The sequence below is a fragment of the Eurosta solidaginis genome, chromosome 5, assembly GCF_040869045.1.
Source record: "Eurosta solidaginis isolate ZX-2024a chromosome 5, ASM4086904v1, whole genome shotgun sequence".
In the NCBI taxonomy this organism is placed as follows: Eukaryota; Metazoa; Arthropoda; class Insecta; order Diptera; family Tephritidae; genus Eurosta; species Eurosta solidaginis.
In genome coordinates, this window is record NC_090323.1 from 240,460,272 (window position 1) to 240,481,569 (window position 21,298).

The 21,298-nt window shown below is 32.9% G+C and overlaps 1 protein-coding gene across 6 annotated transcripts in view; it reads right to left on the reverse strand.

The window, feature by feature from the left end:
- Positions 1–21,298, reverse strand: part of Shab (Shaker cognate b) — a 397,151-nt gene that overhangs the window by 64,814 nt on the left and 311,039 nt on the right. For 5 of the 6 annotated variants that reach the window (XM_067789095.1, XM_067789094.1, XM_067789092.1 and 2 more), the window contains 2 exons: positions 2,556–2,773; positions 1,214–1,717 (listed from right to left, as the gene is read on the reverse strand). In XM_067789095.1, the coding sequence (XP_067645196.1) occupies positions 1,214–1,717; positions 2,556–2,773 (722 nt within the window). The remainder of the gene's footprint in view (positions 1–1,213; positions 1,718–2,555; positions 2,774–21,298) is intronic. The other variant, XM_067789093.1, reaches the window with a different exon arrangement.

The following is a 21,298-nucleotide window of genomic DNA, read 5'->3' on the forward strand; positions in this document are numbered from 1 at the left end:
GCTTAAAAATGTCATTTGTCAAAGTAAATGTCATTGTCTACATGGCAGAACGATACAAGGTGGTCGCATCGAACAGCTGATTATATCTTTTTTATTTGATTTGATACGTCAACTACCGGCGCAGTACGATTTTGACATTTGTCCATCGAACTTACAAGTACATGGAATTTTTTTATGTTTGTAGGTATGTCACCATGCTGCCACCTTGTATCGTTCCGCCATGATTGTCTGTCATTGTCATTTTATTCGCTTGACATTTATCCTTCATACTAATCGAGCAGTTACTTCTGTGTGAAAGCAAAAAATTTACGATTTCATTAGAAGGTGAAATGAGATCATTAAGTATCTGTGTGAAAACAGTATAACTTCATAATTTAATGTATTCACGGAATTCACTTAAAACAAGTTAAAACCAAAACTAAAAAACCCTCACTTGGACTGCACCGCTTTTATAGAACTCAGTTGCCTAATGCGCCTATTTCTCCCATGACCTGGTCTTTTCGCCGAACAGCCTTCTTAATTAGTTTCTTATTTACTTCTCTCATTTCTCTGCATCTCATAAACGGTCTTGCCGTCTTTGGATATGCGTGAAATTAATATAATGCTATATACGCTCTTTGTTGCTGTATATATATGTAAGTAATATTGTCCGTGCTCTTTGCTACTGCGTACATGTGTGCGTAGCTGTGATAGCGGCTCAGTGATGTGTCTATATTGCTAATATGCACCACAGACTTTTTTTATCGAAAAGGTCTGAGCTTGCCAAGGTTTTTAAGAAATTCTCTCAAACCAGTAACCATGATTGCCTTAGGGAGTGTTATCGATCGGATATACAATAGATGATTTGATAAGACCACGGCGAGCATTCTATGTCCCCCTCCATCACGTAAAAAACCAGATTGACAATGGGATCGAAAAAGCTCAGTAGCAATAATGCTTTACATTTGGCTCAAACAATGCCTTGAAACACAGCAACTTCTTTGAAGAATTTAGCTCAGTATAAGAAGCCAAGAAACTTGATTCTTTGCGCACAATTACTTTACATTTCAATTTCGTCAACCGGTTTTGTGCAATTTTCGAGTTAAGAACCTTTTCCAAATACCTAATTGAAATGTATGTGTGTGCTTCTTTGCATGTGAACGTATGGGTGTAAGTTTTTGTATATATACTAAATGTGTGAGAGGTAAACAAGATTATTATAAATTTCACTTACCCCAGGTGCTATCATCATTTGTATTGGCCGCGGGCCGGATGGCACCAATGATGCACTATCGCCTGCTTGCGAAGAATTGGCAGCAGTACCGTCTGCGCCTGGCGCTGACGCTACCGCTGCCGCAGAGGTGGAGCTTGGACCGCCACCAACATTACTAACACTAACTGCACCAATGCATGTTGTACCACCAGCGCTGCCATTTGCAGCAGCAATTGTGTTGGCATTGAACGCTGTAGATGTGGTTGTTGTCGTAGTTAATGCTATGGTGCTTATCACAGGTGGAGCAGTGTTTGTTGATGTTGTTAGTAGTGTATCCGTTTGCTGTTGTTGCGCCAACTGTTCCAGTTTTTCACGCTGCTCATGTAATAATTGCTGATGTAGTTGACGCTGTTGCTGTTCACGTTTATAGCTCTCCATGGCCGTCATGGACGTTAGGTGGGCATTCGGAGTATCAACATAACTATATGGAGGAACTGATTCCTGATCAGGTACAGATGGACGAAACTGTAATTTTGTTGTTTTGTTGTGAAAATAAAAATAAAAGCATTATTAGTATCACATATTGTTGTTGTGGTCATTGTTGTTGTTGTATGACAGAATGTTAAAATAATGTAGTTCAATTAAAATTCGATATTCGAAAAAGCGATTGTTAGTAAGGCCAAGTAAAAGATATATGTAGAAAATATTAGTTCAATTACACGCACACTATATTTACTTACTAGATGACGCTGTGCACCATGTATACCTACATACATATTGTGACGAATATTAGCAACACTAAGGCATACTATCATCCCTAAGCCGTTACTGAGCAGTGACTTGTATGCACATAAACAAATCAAACATTATGTCTACACATATTCCATACAAGCAGCGGAGAGAAACGCACAAACACATGCATATATCTGAGATACTCCCAAAAGTAGGCAATCATCGGGGGAAGTATCACTCACATATACACGCGCATGTGGCCATGCGAGAAGCTATAATCGTGCATCTGTAGTTATAGCTGGTGAGATTATAGCTGGTAAACAAGTAGGTAATTCTAGAAACGCCTAGAAGTATGCCGAAGAGGAAACCGAAGAGTATAAAAGCAACACCAGCTGAGGCATAGGCAACCAGTTTGATTTAAGCAAGCTATTGGTTGTGAAGTATCAGTGTTATTGTGAAGTACTTTAATAAAAGCCATTTTGCATTATTGAATATTGGAGTTATTTATTTAACAGTTTAGCGATGCGAACGTTAGTAGGAGGTGTAAAATAAGCGGAGTTTCACTAAGTTCGTTACAATATATACATACAAACATATATGTTTATGTAGTAGTAACGAATGTCAAACTTACATGATGCGTCATGTTTGAATTCCTCATATTGGCCATATGATCGTAATTGCGGTAACATCCGGCGCCAGTGGTTGCGGGATTTCGACCACCACCACTGATGGACTCCTCATCTTCAGTGCTATTGCCATCGGTCTGCGAGAGATTGTGCCCTGTGAAGGACCGTTGTAGCGCGTGTGTTAAGCGATGCCAATTTTTAATTGATCTACTTTCACGCTTTTCTAATTTGCATACGTATTTGTATTTTAGGTTTTTCATTATGCAAAATCATGATGATGATGAAACGTGATGATGTGGTGGTGGCATAAGTAAATGACAGTGCGTGTGTATGGGTGTGCAATTTATATGTTTCGTTCAATGTATGGAAATTGGTTTGCCACGTGTATACAGATTTTTAAATATTTTTTGTTGTTTTTATATTTTTTTTTTAAATTTGCATTGAGTGCAATTAAACAAGCGCGCATGAAGTTGAATGACGGTGCGTAGCAAATGATTTGTAGTTGTGATATAATGCAGCGATGAATTTGCATTGATTGTTGTTGGTTGGTTATTTGCAGATTTTATAGCAATGGTATTGATGATTGGATGTAATTTTTGGTTGTATAATTGTATTTTAAAATATAATTTTTTTCGTTTTTTGTTATAAATTGCATTGTTGTTGTTTATAAAACGCATTCACCCATGAGCGTCATTCCGAAAAATCACGATTGCATTTGTCAAATTAAATTAAAAAAATATGCACATTTGTTTCACCGTTTTGCAATAATCAATATGTAAGTGTAAGTGTATTTAATTCGCATATTCAGCAAATTTTAATTTTCGCAGTTGTTGTTGTTTGCATTTACACATCATTAGTTTGTTTTAGTTGAGCGGAAAAGAAAAGAAAGGATTTGAAAAATAAAATAAATCTAGTTGTTGTTTTTTCTTGTTTTATATAAATTGATGATCTCTAGCTTAAAGCCAGTGCAACAACTTACAACATTAATTGAGTGTTGATGAGACGACATTAAGGATTATTATTTGTTTTTATTTTTTACATACATACATACATATATACATACATTCATTGTGAAAGTAGCACAACAGTGGTACGACTAGTAATATTTTTAGACACAAATTCATATACTTACATAATACATACACTGTGTGATAATGAAATTACAATTTTTGTGAGATATACCTTAAGTTGTAGGCGTAGTCAGAAAAGAATAACTCTATATCTACTAAGATTTTCGAATACACCCGCAAAATATAGAGTTCGTGGCCAATTTGCATCTAAATTTTACTGTTTTGTTGCCATTTCCGTTATACACACTTTGGTGCTTTTATAATGTTTGTTTTTAAACCCAAATTGTGCAGTATATTTTTCGGCGTGTTCGATAGAACTTTTTAGGTCCCATTGGACTTACTGCAATACGTTACTTTTTCATAATAGGCTGAGCATATCTTTTCCATAATTTTACTTCTGTTTGCTTTATGACAATTGATTTATTACAACAATTAATTAAAAAACATTTTAAAAACGAAAAACTATTTAAAAGCTGTTATTTTTATTCAATAAATTTTTCATAAATATCTTCAATGTACTATATGTAGAAATAAAAAATGTATGCTGCTTAATCTGGTTGAATCACTAAGTGGTCTTAAGATCTGTCAGATAAAAAGTATATGATAAACGAAAACTTGTACCCATACTGGCAATTTTTTAATTGAGTTTTGAAATATTGTTTGATTATCCAGACAGGCTCCCTGCCTTATGTAATTTTTATTTTTTTAATTTATAGTAGAGAAAAGTTTGCAGTTCCAAAGACAACGATGATTACTAGGACATGTATCTGAATTTCACTTCTCCGTCAGCTAGCATTGTAAACTTTATCAAGTAGCGCAACTAACAGCTGACCCAGCCAGCATTTTTTCAAATTTTTGTTCATAAAATATTCAAACATCATATCCCAAGATGATTAAAAACGTTCAAATTTAAAGGTATTTTCTATTCGAAAATAAATGTATTGTCGGGAGAAAAATGTACCATAAATGTGATTATTCTTGAATAATCATTTTTGATGCATGTTTCGAAACACTTTTTATTCATATTTGACATCATTGTAAATTTGAACTTTAATTGTTTTAGAGTAATATTTGACTGCTTTTCACGGTCATTTTCTGATCATATTCGTGAACATATTTCAATTGTTTTGGTTGAGATTTTTGAATCATTTTTGAATATGATTATCATGATTTATTCTTCATATCTCATACAAAATAAGATACTACATGATAATCATATTTCATCAAGGGGAAGAAGGCATGCGGATTGAGCTATTTGAACCAAAGGTAATTCGCAAATAAACTTGACTGATATACACCTGCGACTACAACATCCAGCATCAGTTATGATCGTCAATATCTTACAAAACGATAAGGTACGGGATGTTGAAGCTGTATTCAGGTATGTCAAGAGAGTTTCACTTACCTGGGGTTCAAAAAGCTCACAAACTTTGTATTGTCCAACCATTATGTATTTTCTTGGAAGCCGAAGGTGGAGAAATGATTGGGGGACATTTTCGGTTACGAGCAGCATTTACAATATCTTTTGTATAAATAAAAAAAAAAAATTTATATATTTTTTCTAACTTCATGATTGAAAACTACGTGAAAAATATGAAAATGAAAAGTAAACTTTTAACAAGTATAAAATTTATTGTTCAGTCAACAAAGATAGTCGGAAAAGATTCAGAAAGCTGATTGAAAAATGATTAAAAATTTTTGATCACCTAAAGTAAACACATTCGATTCAAATATGATTCCAAAATGTGATTGAAAAACAATATTCAGTTTTTGATCATCAAAAGTATTCATATTTGATTATTCTTTTTGTTGATTTTTATGAAATATTAAAATCTAATCATCAAGGGACTTCAGAAATGATTCCAAAAAGTGATCGAAAATGATTTTCAGGTTTTGATCATCAAAAGTACTCATATTTGATTATTTCTTTTGTTCACTTGTATGATAACTCATTATTTAGTCAGAAAGGTAATCAAATTGTACTGATATGTAGGGAAATTCAAAATTGAATCACTTAAATGCTGAGTGGGGATGTATCAAAATTTGCACACACAGACAAACATCACTAATGGCCATATTACGGAAATCTTAGGGAAATTGAAGTTAAATTTTTAAACAGACATAAAATATTATAATTTTGGAATATATACCATCTAAGACACCTTAATTGCAGTAATTGAAAGAAAATGTTTGCTTATTTTCAAGTATTTAATTATTTATTCAAAATTTATCTTTAATATTGATGCAATAATTGAAGTTATATTAATCCAATGCAACTCTGCTCTTCCTACTGTTCTTCATTCCACTCCATTCGAGTGTCTCTTTCACTGAATTCGAGTGCCTTCCACTCTATTCGCAACATAACCTCAATTTAAGCTGCCAAACTATATAGTAAACAATGTCAGCTAGCTTTTCGGGAGCAGAGCTTTGAACTCGAGTACACCTGAACTCATACTGCTTTTAAGGCAGATGCCTCTAACCTAACCACGCAACCTTTTGAATTTCCCCCGTCTTGCTTTGTAATTTGTCTCTCACGTTGGATACTATTTTTTGTTATTCGTTTTCTGCACACTTCTGACATTTTGTTGCTATTCCTTTCAATCACATTATGATGCATATACACTTTTTTTACATCAAAATTGTGTGGAATATTTTTCGGCATGCTCAGCAGAACTTGATGAGTGGTATATTGGATTTATAGCCATGCGTTGTTAGTAGTACTTCTGTTGTTCACGATTATATAAATATTATTTATATGTATGTATTTGGCTAGCGAGAGAGGCTCTTGCTTTATAACAGACGTCGGTAAAATGAAAATGTGTTAGCGAGAGCGCGATAATCGCGCACATCATTTGATGCATCGTTTTGCGTTGTACATTCGCTTATTAGAAAGAAACAAGACAAAATCGTTTGTTATTATTTTTTTCAATTTTGCCAATTCTACTCAGTAAAATAATGGTTTATCCTAATATACATTTGCTTTATACATATGTTTGTTTACAAAATATGTACTTCTAATATATGTACATATGGACAACATTCGTCAACATTGCGATCGACGTACAAAATCGATGTTACTGCGCCAAATGCTCAGCCAGTACCAAACTAAAGAGAATAAGATTACGTGTGAATTGAGTGTGCACAATTGTTCCACTATTTGCCGACGTCTGTCTTAAAGACATTTAGTATATATTTATTATAACGCGTATGAAAGGAATATCATCATAATGTCAAAATCTAGAAACAAATTACAAAACGAGCAGCGGGGAATTTTGCCTTAACACGTGTAGTCGAGTTTAACCAGAGACAATTTTAAGATAGATATATTGCAGACGCGAACTTCAGTAGAAAGCAGCGGAGCTTCACATAATTCTAGTAGGTCACTTTAACCACACCACAAACTTTAACAACTTTAATTTAAGCACATAACATACACTGATTGCAGTTAAAATAATTGTTAAATAATAAATACAGACAGTGGTGATTAATGAATTCAAATTCTGTGAGTGGTGAATGTGACCTACTAGAGTTTTGTGAAGGTTGCTTCACACTATTTTTCGTTCCTGCAATATCTCTATCTTAAATTGTATCTGGTTTAACGCTCAACTGCCGAAAAGCACTGAAATTCAGAAACATTTCTTAGTAACCGTAGGCGTGTGCATAGTTTTGAAATACTATTATGTTTATTACAATACTAGGGCGTATTCAGAAGGCTACAGGGGCCGTTACTCTCTATTGAAAGTTCTGAAGGTGTAATCGAAGTTCTATGTATTTAGATTTTGTTAAAATTGAAAACGAGCAGATTTTAAATGGCTTACATATTTCTTAATAATTGACGTTTTCAAACTTAAGTTTTTCTCATAAGTAGTTAATTAATGTACCAAGTTTGGTTCTAAGAAAATTTGACGGACAACATTCTTGAGCATTTTTTATCTGACATTTTATTTTTCTTGGAAGGTAATTAGTAAACTTAACTTGAATGTGCCTGCAAAATACATTAACCTTAAAGCAAGCGTATTCAAAAATATTATTTATACACAAAAGTTTTATAGTGTTTCAAAAGTAAAGTTGAAAGCGTGAATCTGATTTTTCAAATATTCTTATATTTTTCTTATATTTGATGAAAACGATAGCGCCATCTATAATTTACATAGACGCAACTTTTTTGTCGTACTTAATTTTAAGCACATACAAGGAGAATGTTTGAGAAAAGAATTAACGCATGAGATATTTCCTACTTGAAGTATGTACAAGTGAAAATTGATACTGCTTGCTTTGCTAAATGTAGAAATGTCTGATAAGAAATGGCATTGTGTTTTATATATAAGTGGAAATACTCACGCTAAATACTACAGAGTTATATAGAACAACACTGAAACTACTCACCCCACACTGGCTCAGCACCTACTCCATCCAAAAGTGTTCTGAAGTGTAAGCAAGCATTACAGAAAATTTGCTAAGGCCGGGGTGTAAAACGACAGTTGGTTCCCGGTAATTAGAGTATAGAACATAATTAAAAGGTCTATGAGTTGACAAAGGAGGTTGCTGTTAACCGTAGACTTGTCAATCTGTTTAGGAATTTATTAAAAAGAGGCACTTGTGGCATATGATCAATCAAGCAGGAAAAGCATGGATAAAAGCTTTATGCTACAAACTCTCTAAGATCATGTCCAAGTATGAAATAATGAGGTTGGTACTATCGTTTGAGGGGAAATTTTAAGGCACATGGTGGGCATACTAACGGGACACTATCAAAAACGGTTGGGCACGAAATTTTTGGAAAATAAGAAGTGACACCTTCCAACTGCAAAGTATATAGTCTAAGAGCCCGTCACGGCAAACAAAATTTCAAAAGTTCTTTTTAAAGACTTTGTATTCGAGTTTCAGTATAAAATTGCTTCGATGTTCTTTGAAGTTTAGAAGGATTAAAAGTGTCTGGCTAATTAAAGCCACTATGGAAAGTGTCTGGCAATGGGGATAGTGGCTTCTTATATCGTGACGAAGACCATATATGAAAATCAGCCTTATAAAATGACGAAAGAAAGGTCTATTTTTTTGCAAAATTTTTGCACGATATCTGTTAAAGCCACTATGACTCAAATTTTATAATAGATCAACGATCCTGCTTCAGTTGGAAGTATGCACTGACGAAATTTCAACTTTTATAAAATGAAGAAGGTCTGGCAGTCACGGGCTCTTGCTCTAATAGTTTTCATATCTGTAATACTTCATTGGATATGTGGCGGAGTACTACCCCCGCCATGTTATGAATAAAATATGGTAATTGAAGAGAAATGAAAAACATATTTTTATAAGCCGATTTCGAAGAGACGCTATGCTTAAAATCAAATATGTATCAGCTCATCAACATTTTTTTTTATAATTTTTGAACCATGAATCAATTTTTGAAACACTAAAATACATTTTTACTTAGCACTCCTTTTTCTGTGTGCGTATTTCTAATAAACACACTTAATAAATATTTACTTTAATATGCTTAGTTTATTTATCTGAATATTTAACGCTGTAATAAGGGATGTTAGTAACGACTTTACTTTTAGTTAGTGGAAATAACAAAAATTTTAAATACTGATTAGTCTCTGTAAATATAAATATAAATATCTATACATTTATATTCTTTAAAACATCGATTAGGTAACCAAACAAATTAAAAATTAGTATCATCTACTTAAGTACAGGATATTATAATAAGATTAGTTAGATTTAACTCATATTTTAAAATTTTTTTAGCTACACATTAAACTATATTGATATAAAAAACTAATTTACGTTTATTTTGTTAGTTTAATGGAAAATTTAATAGCTACATAACTCTCTCTTCCTATAATTTTACCAAATGTCATCCGATATTAGTCCCGAGAAACCCACAATTGGACATCGACTGTATTACCTATGGCGGAACTATACAAGGTGGCAGCACGGTGACAGCTGATTTGTACTTTTTTAATATGATTTGATACATCAACTTCCGGCGCAGTGCGATTTTGACATTAGTCCATCAATTTACAAAAACAAAGTACATGGAAGTTTTATTTATGTGTGTGGCTGCCCCCTTGTATGGTTTCGCGTTTCGCCATGATATTACCGTAACTGCGATTTTAGCGTAACCAACAAAAATTAGATTTTACGGCCGATTTGTTTTAAACCATCTCTTGAGAAAGTAAGTTTTCATCAAAATTGAACGAGGTTGACTAAAAAAAAAGCTTATTGCATATTCGGCAATGCAGCGTAAATATTGCTGTGTGCGGTTACAACATTTTTCGCTGTCATGGGGACTAACTTTGCGAAGATAATGAGTATGAAAAAGTGACTACATTGTGTATGGAGAGTGAAGATAGGAAAGTATATTCCGTCATGATTTCATATATAATACGCTCTTTTGTATTGTAAGTAGTTAGCTTTTTTTGGCAAAGCGGTACGAAGAAGAACTGGTCAAACTTACAGCGTACGCAGATAACATTGCCGTTGTCATAAATGGAAAGTGCCTTCCAACAATTAGCTCTTTAATGGATCGAGCGATTCGGCATATACATGCCTGGGCATATATTATAGACTTGACCGCCAACGCGAAGAAGACGGATGTGGTCTTGTTTACTAAAAGTACAAGATCACAAATTAGACAAGGCCTAAGCTAGAAGGGGTTACCCTGCTGGAGAAAACTTGCACAAAATATCTAAGAATCATTCTAGACAATAAGTTGTCGTGGAAGCTGAACGTGAAGGAGAGAGTAAATTATGTTGTGTTGTAATTGCTTTTGATTAACCAACTTAATTGGAATCCTATCTTTTTTGTAAGATGTTTTGCAGAACAGCTTCGTTTAATAATTGAAATCGGTTATTTCGTTGGTTACACCAATATCGCGATTTGAAAACCCAAATATTTGAAAATTGCTGCGAGCGGTTATTGATCTGCAATTTTGTTTGATGAAGTTTGCATTTAGAAGGGCTGATACTATAAAAAATAATTTCATTAACTATTATGGAACGCATTTAAAAAATTAAATATAATATATTGAAAAAATCCAAAAACTCTTTACGGCTAATACAATTCTTTTCTTTTCATATTTTTGGTGAATTATTTTCTGCGAACGTATAAGTAGTCCTAAATATACTAGTCGTATAGTAATAAATACCTTCAATGAACTCTTATCTTACAAACAAACCGGCAAAACAAACGTCTTATAATAACTAATTCGTAAAGCACTCTTTTTAAGAAAAACAAATCATAAGTACTATCTCTAGCTTCATGGTAAATAGCGAAACAACAAACTAATTGAGAGGCGCACATATCGAGAGCTTACTTTCTGAAAACAATCTCAGAGTGAATAAAATGTATGTAGGTTGCATAGTCATGTAATAATATCACCGTCTTAAGTTTCTTTCTTGTAAAATGACTGGTGAAATGGATATAAAATCGACAGGAGAGTCGACTCTTACTTTACGAGGTTATCGGTGCAAAAATGTGTTGTATCATCCAACATGGTTTTATATAGAGCTTTTATAAGAAACAATTCTGAAAAAGTTGGTCCTCATTTATGCCACAAGATAGGCAGCTTTTAATTGATTTCTGAAGCAATACATAAGAAATATGCTATTTGCGTTTAACCCAGGTTCTATAGGAAGTACCTTCGGAACCTTTCAAGTTTATTTCACCTTTTTTATCCAAACTGGCCTAAAAATAATCTGGACCTGTTTTGAGCTACATTCTTATATGCCGGAATTGAAAGAGAGTAGAGCTTACGATTTCTTCTCGAACACAAAAGAAAATTTCAAGACCCGATAAATCGAGAGCTCGGTCGTAAGCTCTATATAAAACTGCCAGTGCAGCTATCAAATTGAATGCCGAGAATCTCGCGAGCTTTAGGAGTATTTCGAGATTCGAGAAACTCGTGTGAAGCCGAGACTCGCTTCAAATTTTGTTTTCTAGAACAAACTTGAGAATTCGTAAGCTTTAAAAGAGAGTCCTTCATATCATATTCCTTCCTCTTAGTGAAATAGTAGTTGGCAAGTAACTAGAATCACCACCACCATCCCCAACATTAATAGCCTATGCGATCTTGACTGTGCGAAAAGTACATCCGTTTTTCCTTCTTAAAGAAAACTGACGCCTGTTAAGGGCATCAAATTAGATCAAGTTTTTATACCTCTGTATTTTCTTATTTAGTGAAGGTCTTTATAAGTTGGCAAATTCATGTGTGGAAAGGCATACTTTCTGGGGCGATCTATCGTTATTCATTAGTATTACATAGTAGGTAAATTCCTTTGCTGGGCTATGTGCAGTAATACCGGTTTTCAGATGCATATACATTTCGTAGAAGAGGAAATCTATTCTTTTCTCCGCTGGTATCTCTATAAGGATTATAAATCTTTTAGAGAGCAGAGAGCGTGAATTTCGTTTGTTAAGAGAGTTCTCTCTTTGACTGTTTCGATTTCATGGAATCATTTCGTGATCCTTTAGAAATTGTTTTCGGGATCATTTCGGAATCATTTCACGATACTTTAAGAAACTGTCATCGGGTCATTTTGAAATTGTTTGCCCGAATACTTCGTGATTCTTTTCGAAAATTTCGAATCGCATAGGCACTATTCTGGATAATTGCGGAAATATTCTTTGACTGCTTCGAGACTATCTGCAAATAGTTTCGGGACTTTGTTTATGAGATTATTTCGGAAACATTCAGTGGTAGTTTTTTTTTTCATATCGCGCCAGTTTCGATATTTTTTTTCGCACCGGTACCCGTTTTTTGAGCTTGCACGGATATGATTGCGTGTAATTGGTTAGTTATATAAAACAACGTGCAGTACTATTTTTTATATCATTGAAGGTAAGCTCTCGATATGTTCAGAGAAAAGAAATTCCTTTAATTGATGAAAGCGAATTGATAGATGGGAATGTTCGAACAGGTAAAAATCATGATTCAGTCACAATAGGTTTGCTCGGATTGCAGCCATTTTGCTCCTAAATCGAGTTGACATCCGTTAACTGTGTTGTGTCTTTGCGATTTTTGGAAAAATATTAGTAGTAGAAATAGGAAGCAATCAGTTTACAAATACCCGATAAGTACTGAACTGCTACTTCCTTAGAAAAATTTTTTTAATTTTATGATGAAGTTATAACTATGTCATTAGCTGACCCAACATAGGTAAATTTATGAAAAGTACGTCCGGAGGAATCGTACACTTTAGTAAACTTATGAACATACGAAACCTAAACCGATTCGAAATTCATCGTTCAACGTCAAAAACACGACTAGTTAATCGATTCACGTAAAAATGTCATTAGTAAATAATGGAGATACCATAACGAAATGTACTCATTGAGCATGTCAACTTATTCATTCCGTAAGAATTTGTGTAATCGGTAAATATTTGAAATATTATGTATATACTTATCTTCAATATTCGGACCTCGTGCGGTAGTATCAAACGAACGTGTTCCGAATATTCTAAACTAACGGTTTATCCGGAACATTTCCAAGAATACTTAACAGAAAAGAGCTTTCCGAAATTTAATAATAGAAAGGTGAACACTCCTTGTGTAGCAGGACCTCACAAAAGCTTAACCCTTCTGTCAAAGTCAAGGCCGGAATATAAAGTTCTAAGACAATACGCCATTTTCTTTTATTTTTTGTCAGTTCAATACGGCTGCTGAGAAGAGTATCACCCCTGTTGACTGCCATTTCAAATGTTTTTCAATAATTTGCCATTCCAGGATTTGTCACAAAAACAACCGTTATCAGAACGCCTTACCTCAGAATGCTTTTCATAAATTCCCTCTTATGTCAAAATGCATTAAATTTATTCTCAGATAGGGATTTTTTGAAAGAAAATTTAAGATAGTGTATTTTTGAATAAAATTCTGACGTACGACATTTTTCAAACAAATTCTGAAAGAATGACCAAACCAACATAATACTATGTTCAAATAGAAAAATAAATTACGGCAACCTTAATTTAAATTGAGTGGTGTTCATACAACTCAATTTAGCTTACACAATAGTAATTTGATAGCTGGTTGGCTCATCTCTATAGCAACAACATACCTTTGTTCAGAATGTCAAAATGTGCGTGTTGGAATTAGGCGAATGAAATGGAATGAAAACACAAAACTTTGAAATTTTTGTGCGTTGTAAGAAAATGTGTTCAATGTTTTGGTTTCATTTTGAGTTTGCCATCCTCTTTTGACAATCCCCACTCCAGTGAAATGAAAAAAATAGTATCAGCTGATGAGATGAGCCAACCATATAGTTGAGCCATGCACAACTGACGTTTAAATCTACTCAATAAACACACTTTACAAGGTTGTATTTGCATGGTTTGAAACAATTTATTACGCAATTTTTTTTACATTGGCAATTTGTTATTACAATTTATTATATGATAAATTGCGTAATAAATTGCCTAAATGGAATAAATTGCCAATGTGGTGTGTGTTTGTACCTAGTATAACTCTTTGTCAATTCGCGAAATATTTAATAGAAAATTAACTATTTCTACCAAAACCTGTTGGCATTTACAAATTTATTATCACTACTAATATACTATTTAAGGTTCTTTTCTACTACAATTTTCGCTGAAGGGGATATAATTATACCCTGTTTTCCTTACTTCGTAAAAGCAACCCGTCCAAATTTTTAAATTCGGGAGTGTCAAAGCTCTGCCATAATTGGAGAACAAACCTCTAGTAATTGAATCATGGGTTAAAATTACATGTAAACGATATGAGTACGAGTAAAGGTCTACACTATGAACTAAGTAATTAAATATATGAAATAGATAAAATTATAACAATTTGAATATTTTTTGAAATTCTATAAAATTTAACTCGTTTGATTTTAAAAAAACGAATAGCGGTTATTGATTTTATTTAGTTTAGATATGAAATTTGTAATTTTTTTTTTTAATATGACATTAAATTTTAGAAAAAGATAATAATAAATGAAGATATTTGACATTGATATTTTTTGTTTGTTTTAATGTGAAAATTGTGAAGCTTTTTTATTTAATTAAGATTTTAGAAAATTTTAAAATAATAGTAATATAAAGACAGGCGCGTACACATAGGCAATGATATGAGCATGAATGTCCTTATGATAAATTTATAGGAGTAAAGAGCGCTCTACACAAACAATACATACATGTATAATTATATGTGACCCGGTCTATGAAAAGGTGGCTTATGATAAAAAAAAATGTTTCCACTTTTTTTCTGGTTTCGATGGTTTTCGAGACGCTCTTTCACGTGGTGAAAACTATAAAGTCCTAACTTGCTTAGAAGTGTACTAAAAATGTAGAGAAAGAAGAGCACAATTAAAAGAAGATGAAGCTTTTGGTTCCTTCGATGCCACTTTGGTGGCTGGTGAAGCATCCTCAGTTTTTTGTGATAGCCTTTTTTTTCGATGGCAATGGAGCCAAAATATTGGTCAGAAACTGGTTGGTGCTTTGCCAATTGGGCATGACTGATCATAATGCAAAAGAAAAACTACTAAGAAACTGAAGAAATGCATTGTTTATATTTAACAGCTGTTTCTCGCAATTTCTTTTTTGAGCCATAAGCCACCTTTTCATAGACCGGGTCACATATAGCAACTAAAAGCAATCATACAAAATATTTTAAGCATATCGAATTTTGATAATTTAAAATTAATGCATAATTAGTTCACAACATATCGTAGGACAGGAATACATTTATTAGCTTCCTAACGTAAATATTTATATTTTATTATTTTTATAGTATTAAACAAGTACATACATTAATTGTGAAGACAAGTAACATACAGAATAATTCATTAGTTATACAGTGAAGCTATCGCTAGTTAGGCAGAAAGTTATTTAGTTTTGTTTAATTAACATACAGTTTTATGGAATTAAGTTTTTTTATGTAATGAAGTTAATTTTGCGATTTCGCCTGTGCATGCAATTATTTTTATGGATTTTAAAGGTTTACATTCAGATTATAAAAAACCGTGTACATTAATTTGCATATTTATTAGTTATAAATTTTAATAAATTAAAAACAGATTACATGAAATTAAGAACAGACATAACTTAATGCAGTTAGAATTATAATGTAATTATAAAAATTAAAAAAAGAATACAGAAATCGAATTGCAGCGAAATTTCAAGTTAAATGCGTACATCTATATCATAAAATATTTGATTATGCTCTTATTTAAATTAAATTAAATTTTTTATAATATCAAATTATATAAAGTCTAAGAGCCTATTCGGCGGTACTTAATAGGTGCTCCGTTGTTCGCGAGGTGTGCTATCATTCGCCATTTCTTTGGCAGTAGAAAGTAAGCAAATTAAGTTTTTAGAGATGCAATGTCATTTTTGGCCTTGCATGATTCATACACTTTTTACCTAATAATATTATTAAATGATATTTTTGTTAAACAATTTCCTTTTGTTAATAGGAGCAACAACAACAAACTGTGATAGTTGATTGTTATTGCACGGCGGGTACTGCCCATTCTGAGTCGTTTAAATTTTTCATTTTTCTTTCCTTTAATAAAATAAAATTTGAAAAATCACAAATAAATGCTAACGCTAAAACTCCATCAAGATTTTCACCGTAGTCAATTATTGGTTGCTTTGTCGATTGAGAGATTCAGTAATTTGGTTTGACCAACTCTCGTTAAGTATCTATTCCATTTTGAGAAAAAGTGGCATCGCTGGTAATGGAATGTCATAATTAACGAAAAGGTCAAAGAGGAACTCAGTAAACACAACTTATCATTTGTTCGCGATACAAATTTTGTGCAGGATTCAGCAAAGTTAGGTATTTTTGATAATATTTGAGTATTACTGCCTTTTATTTATATTTTTATTCAGATTGGTGTCCAACAACAAGGCAGCAGAAAAGTCCACCACACTTGGACTATTTGCAGTTGCGTTGCCCGAAAAGTTGTGCACTACAAAGTCAAATGTCATTTTATTGAAAAAAAAAAATCATAATTCAATCACAAGAGGTTTTCTCGACAGACAAATTCTTTGACAATTGCAGCCATTTCGCTCCCAAAACGAATTGACATCCGTTAACTGTGTTGTTTCTTTGCGATTTTTCGAAAAATATTAGTAGTAGAAATAGGAAGCAATTAGTTTACAAATACCCGATAAGTACTGAACTGCATAATTCCCTATTTTTATAATTTTTTTTTTAAATTTTATGATGAATTTATTAACTATGCCATGATCTATTAGTGTGGTAATTTTATGAAAAGTACGTACACCAAGGAATCGTGCACTTTCGTAAACCTATGAACATACGAAACCTAAACCCATTTAAAACTCATCGTCCAACATCAAAAACTCTACTAGTAAATCGATTTACGTAAAAAAATGGAGATGCCATAACGAAATGAACTCATTGAGCATGTTAACTTATGCATTCTATATGTTCGGAACATTCGTCTCCATTTAAGAATTTGTGGAATCGTTTTACATTTGGAATATTATGTACATATATACTTTTATTTATTTTTATTATTATTGTTCGGACCTCGTGAGGTAGTATCAAACGAACGTGTTCCAAATATTTTAAATTAACAGTTTATCCGGAATACTTCCATGAATACTTAAACGAAAAAGAGAAGTTTCAGAATAAAAAGGTAAATATTCCATTTGTAGCAGGACCACAAAAAAGTTTAACTCTTCTTCAAAGTCAATACTGGAATATAAAGTTCTAAAACAATAAGCCATTTTCTTTTATTTTATTTTTTGTCAGACCATGTAGGCTGCCTTTTCAATATCGTCCAAAATATTTTTCAAAAACTTCCCATTTCATGATTTTTCAGGGAGTATATTAGAATTAGATTGAAGAACGCCTCAGTATTCTTTTCATTAACTCCCTCTTATGTCAAAATGCATTGAACTTATGCTCATATAAGGAGTTTTTGCAACAAATTTTGATATAGTGTATTTTTGAATAAAATTCTAAACCAACATAGCTCTTTATCAATTCACGAAATATTTAGTAGAAAATGAATTATTTCTTCCAAAACCTGTTGGCATTTACAAATTTACTATCACTACTAATATACTACTAAAGTTACGTTTCAACTACAATTTTCGCTAAAGAGGATTGAATTATTACCCGTTTTCCTTACTTCATAAAAGCAACCCGCCCAGATTTTTCAATTTGAGAGTGTCAAAGCTCTGCCGTCATTGAAGAACAAACCTCTAGTAATTGAATCATGAGAAGAAATCACATATTAAACTTCAGAATAATAATAATTTCGATATTCAAATCCGTAAATAAATTTTACCAATTTTCCCGACACTTTAACCACATCAACAAAAACCATGATTACCAATTGTCAAATCGACAACGATACAGTTGGATTGACAAAAGCTAATAAATAGCAGGAGTGTTAAAATTATTGTTAATCTAGATTACCTTTGTAAAATAATGTTAAAAAAGTGAACGCATAGCGCTACAGAGCTTGAAAAACCCTCGAGCACTATCGGCAAATTTATTCAATAACGAGTTTGTCTTTCACAATTTATAACGAATAAAGCCGTATACGCCGATAAAATTAAAACATAGTAGGTAAAATTATATTTTACTGCCAACTAGTGCTGCACTTCTGTAACTTTTTCAACGACATTTGCCATCGCTTTATAACTAGTCGACAAATATAATGACTTAGATTTTCAATAACAATCTTTTAACGATATTCGCTAACTTATGATCAGCTATCGACGCCAAATAATAGAAGAATATTTAAATAGTATCGATATATGTATATATTTTGTTTCTTTAAATATCAAATATCCAAAACTGTGGATGGTGTGAATACCGATAATTTACCATCTCTACAGAAGTGATAACGGCCAAGGTCGTGTTAGTTCCAGAGTGAGTTCTGCCTCGTATTCTGCTATCCTTACTTAGTTTCGCGATAAAAACACTACAACGCGGAACCCTACAAAATATTTTCGAAGTATTTTGGCTATGAAAAAAGTTTTGAATTTTGTACAATACATTTTTACGTTGAAATATTTTCTTTTCATTTTTTGGCAATTAAATTTTAGTTTTTAAAATGCTCAAAACCATAAAAAAATGATGTTCGATCATTAGAGAGAAGGGTTACGCCTTGTTTTGCTCGAACAACAAAGACTTTATGAAGAAGAAACAAAACAACGAAAGTCAGATTTCCGCTTGCCTCAATTCGTAATAAGAGCCTAACAGAATGTTAGTTGCGAAAAATAGCTTAAGTTGCTTATGACCTTACTGGCATCATCTCTGAATGGAAATGAAATACGTTCTGGAAGTACACTGCCATTATTACATCTGCTAACTTACTTCACATAGTGAGTGAATTTTATATGACTACGTCGAAGATTGTTCTCAGTGAGTAGGAAGGAGCGAGATCCGATTGGAGAGTTTGTAAAATGTATATTTCTTGTTAACTTTCTCCGGAGCAAATCTTCGTTGCGATGCTGTGTGCACTTTTTGGGGTGCATATATGGACCCGAATATCTTGGCTGCCAAAAAATAGTACGTTGTGTACTTATCACGATGTATTCGATTAAGCTCGTGCTTTTTGAGCAAAATAAACTCAGGTAGCTTGGTTGATTGTTTGAAGCTGGATTACGTTATTTTGAGTAACGAAGTTAATCAACCAATAGAGGGAACAGCGGTGGCATATCTTCTTTTCTATTTTATAATAGAAGGATTCCTGCCATCGCAAGAGTCGGTCAATCAAGAGATGTATGCAAATATATTTTTTGCTAGACGTCGTCATACCAAATTCTAAAAGTAAAACTTGGAAGGCATAAATCAGTTAAACAACACGAACTACCTTAGCCAGTATATATATCTTAAGACGTCGCTTAAAGAAATTATAAAAGCCCAACCTTTTATTAAATATGTGTATATAAACACAAAACTATAATTAATAAGAAAATTGCTAGAAAAACATGTATAACACAGGTCAAAAAAAAATTTTTTTTTTTTTGTACATGGGTTTTGCCCTATATATTCGGATTCTATGTTCGATTCTATAAAAAAATGCAATTACGAATAAAAAATATTTGGTTTTTTAGAAGTTATAGCTATTTGAAAATTTTGAATTTTTGCACCAGGCTAATGTAGGTCCTTTCGCGCTATTTCGGTCGATTGAGGGCGGCGGGTAGCTACCTGATGCAGCGATGCATCGAAAAAAGATATACTTAAAGCAGAACATACTCGTCTTAAAAAAAAAACCAAAAAAATGTGGCTGAGAAACAGTAAAAAGGACATAAAAGGTCCCAGATACACATGATTTTAGGTAGATTTGGCAATTCGTTAAGTACATATTAAGAAACTCATCGAAACTTTTACTGACGGATTGGCAGGCCTAGCAATAGAGCATGCCTGCTACCTGATAGCGTTTTTGTAAGTAAAATTTTTTTTAAGAAGCTGTAGTTTCTTGGGTCACTCGTTGTGGGCGACACTATGTTTTTGCATATCACAGAGGAATGATGTCTTCGAGAAGTTGTAAACGAGCGGCTAATTCGTTTTGCTATATATGTGGCGAATGTATTAAAAGAAGACAAAAAAGGTTTGATTTAACTAAAAACACAAGTATTTGCGAGACCTACCTAGCCTACTTCGGTCTACCTGTTAAAAACCAGGACAAAAAATGTGCTCCACATGTTTCATGTAACTCTTGCAGAAGCATTCTGGAGCGTAAGTTTATTTTCTCTTTTTTATTGTACCAACTGTTTCATATATATCTACATATATATAATTGCATAATAACTGAAATTGTTGTGAAATACTTTACGTTTTATTATAGTTTGGTACCAGGGTAAGAAAAGAGCCATGAAGTTCGCAGTGCCGAGGATTTGGAAGGAACTGAGCAATCATGACACTGATTGCAATTTTTGTGTCGTGAAACCATTGACTTAATATGAAGCAATTATCGATCCTAAAAATATATTGATGCCACCATTGCATATTAAATTGGGTCATATTAAACAATTTGTGAAGGCTCTTAATATTGAGTCTAAAGCTTTCAAATATTTGAATACTTTTTTCCAAAGCTGTCAGAGGCGAAAATTAAAGCTGGAGTCTTTGTTGGCCCTCAAATAAAAAAAATTATGAACTGCGATATTTTCCCGGACCTACTTAGCAATGAGGAGCTACTAGCGTGGAACAGTTTTAAGGCAGTAGTTCATGGCTTTCTTGGAAATCATAGGGATGAAAGTTATGATGTGCTGATAACTGGCATGATTACGAATTTTTCCGCCATCGGATGTAGAATGTCGCTAAAGATGCACATGTTACATTCACATCTGGATAAATTCAAAGATAATATGGGAGCTTTTTCAGAAGAACACGGGGAGCGATTCCATCAAGATATAATGGAGTTTGAGAAACGCTACCAAGGCCAGTATACGGACTTTATTTGGAAAATGTTACCGAATATGGCAGGAAAAGCAGGAAAAAGCATTTTTAAACATTTAAACTGTATTCTTAAACTAAATTTATAAGAATAAATCTTAAATTGATTTTTAATATACTAGAATAAATCAAATCTATGTCAAATTTTGATGAATTTTCATGTTTTTTGTTTTTCTCATTTTTTTCGAACAAAACCAAATCAAAAACTTGTTTATGTTCATATTCTTATTTCTGGGTGCAAAAGCAATAAAAAGAATATACGCACG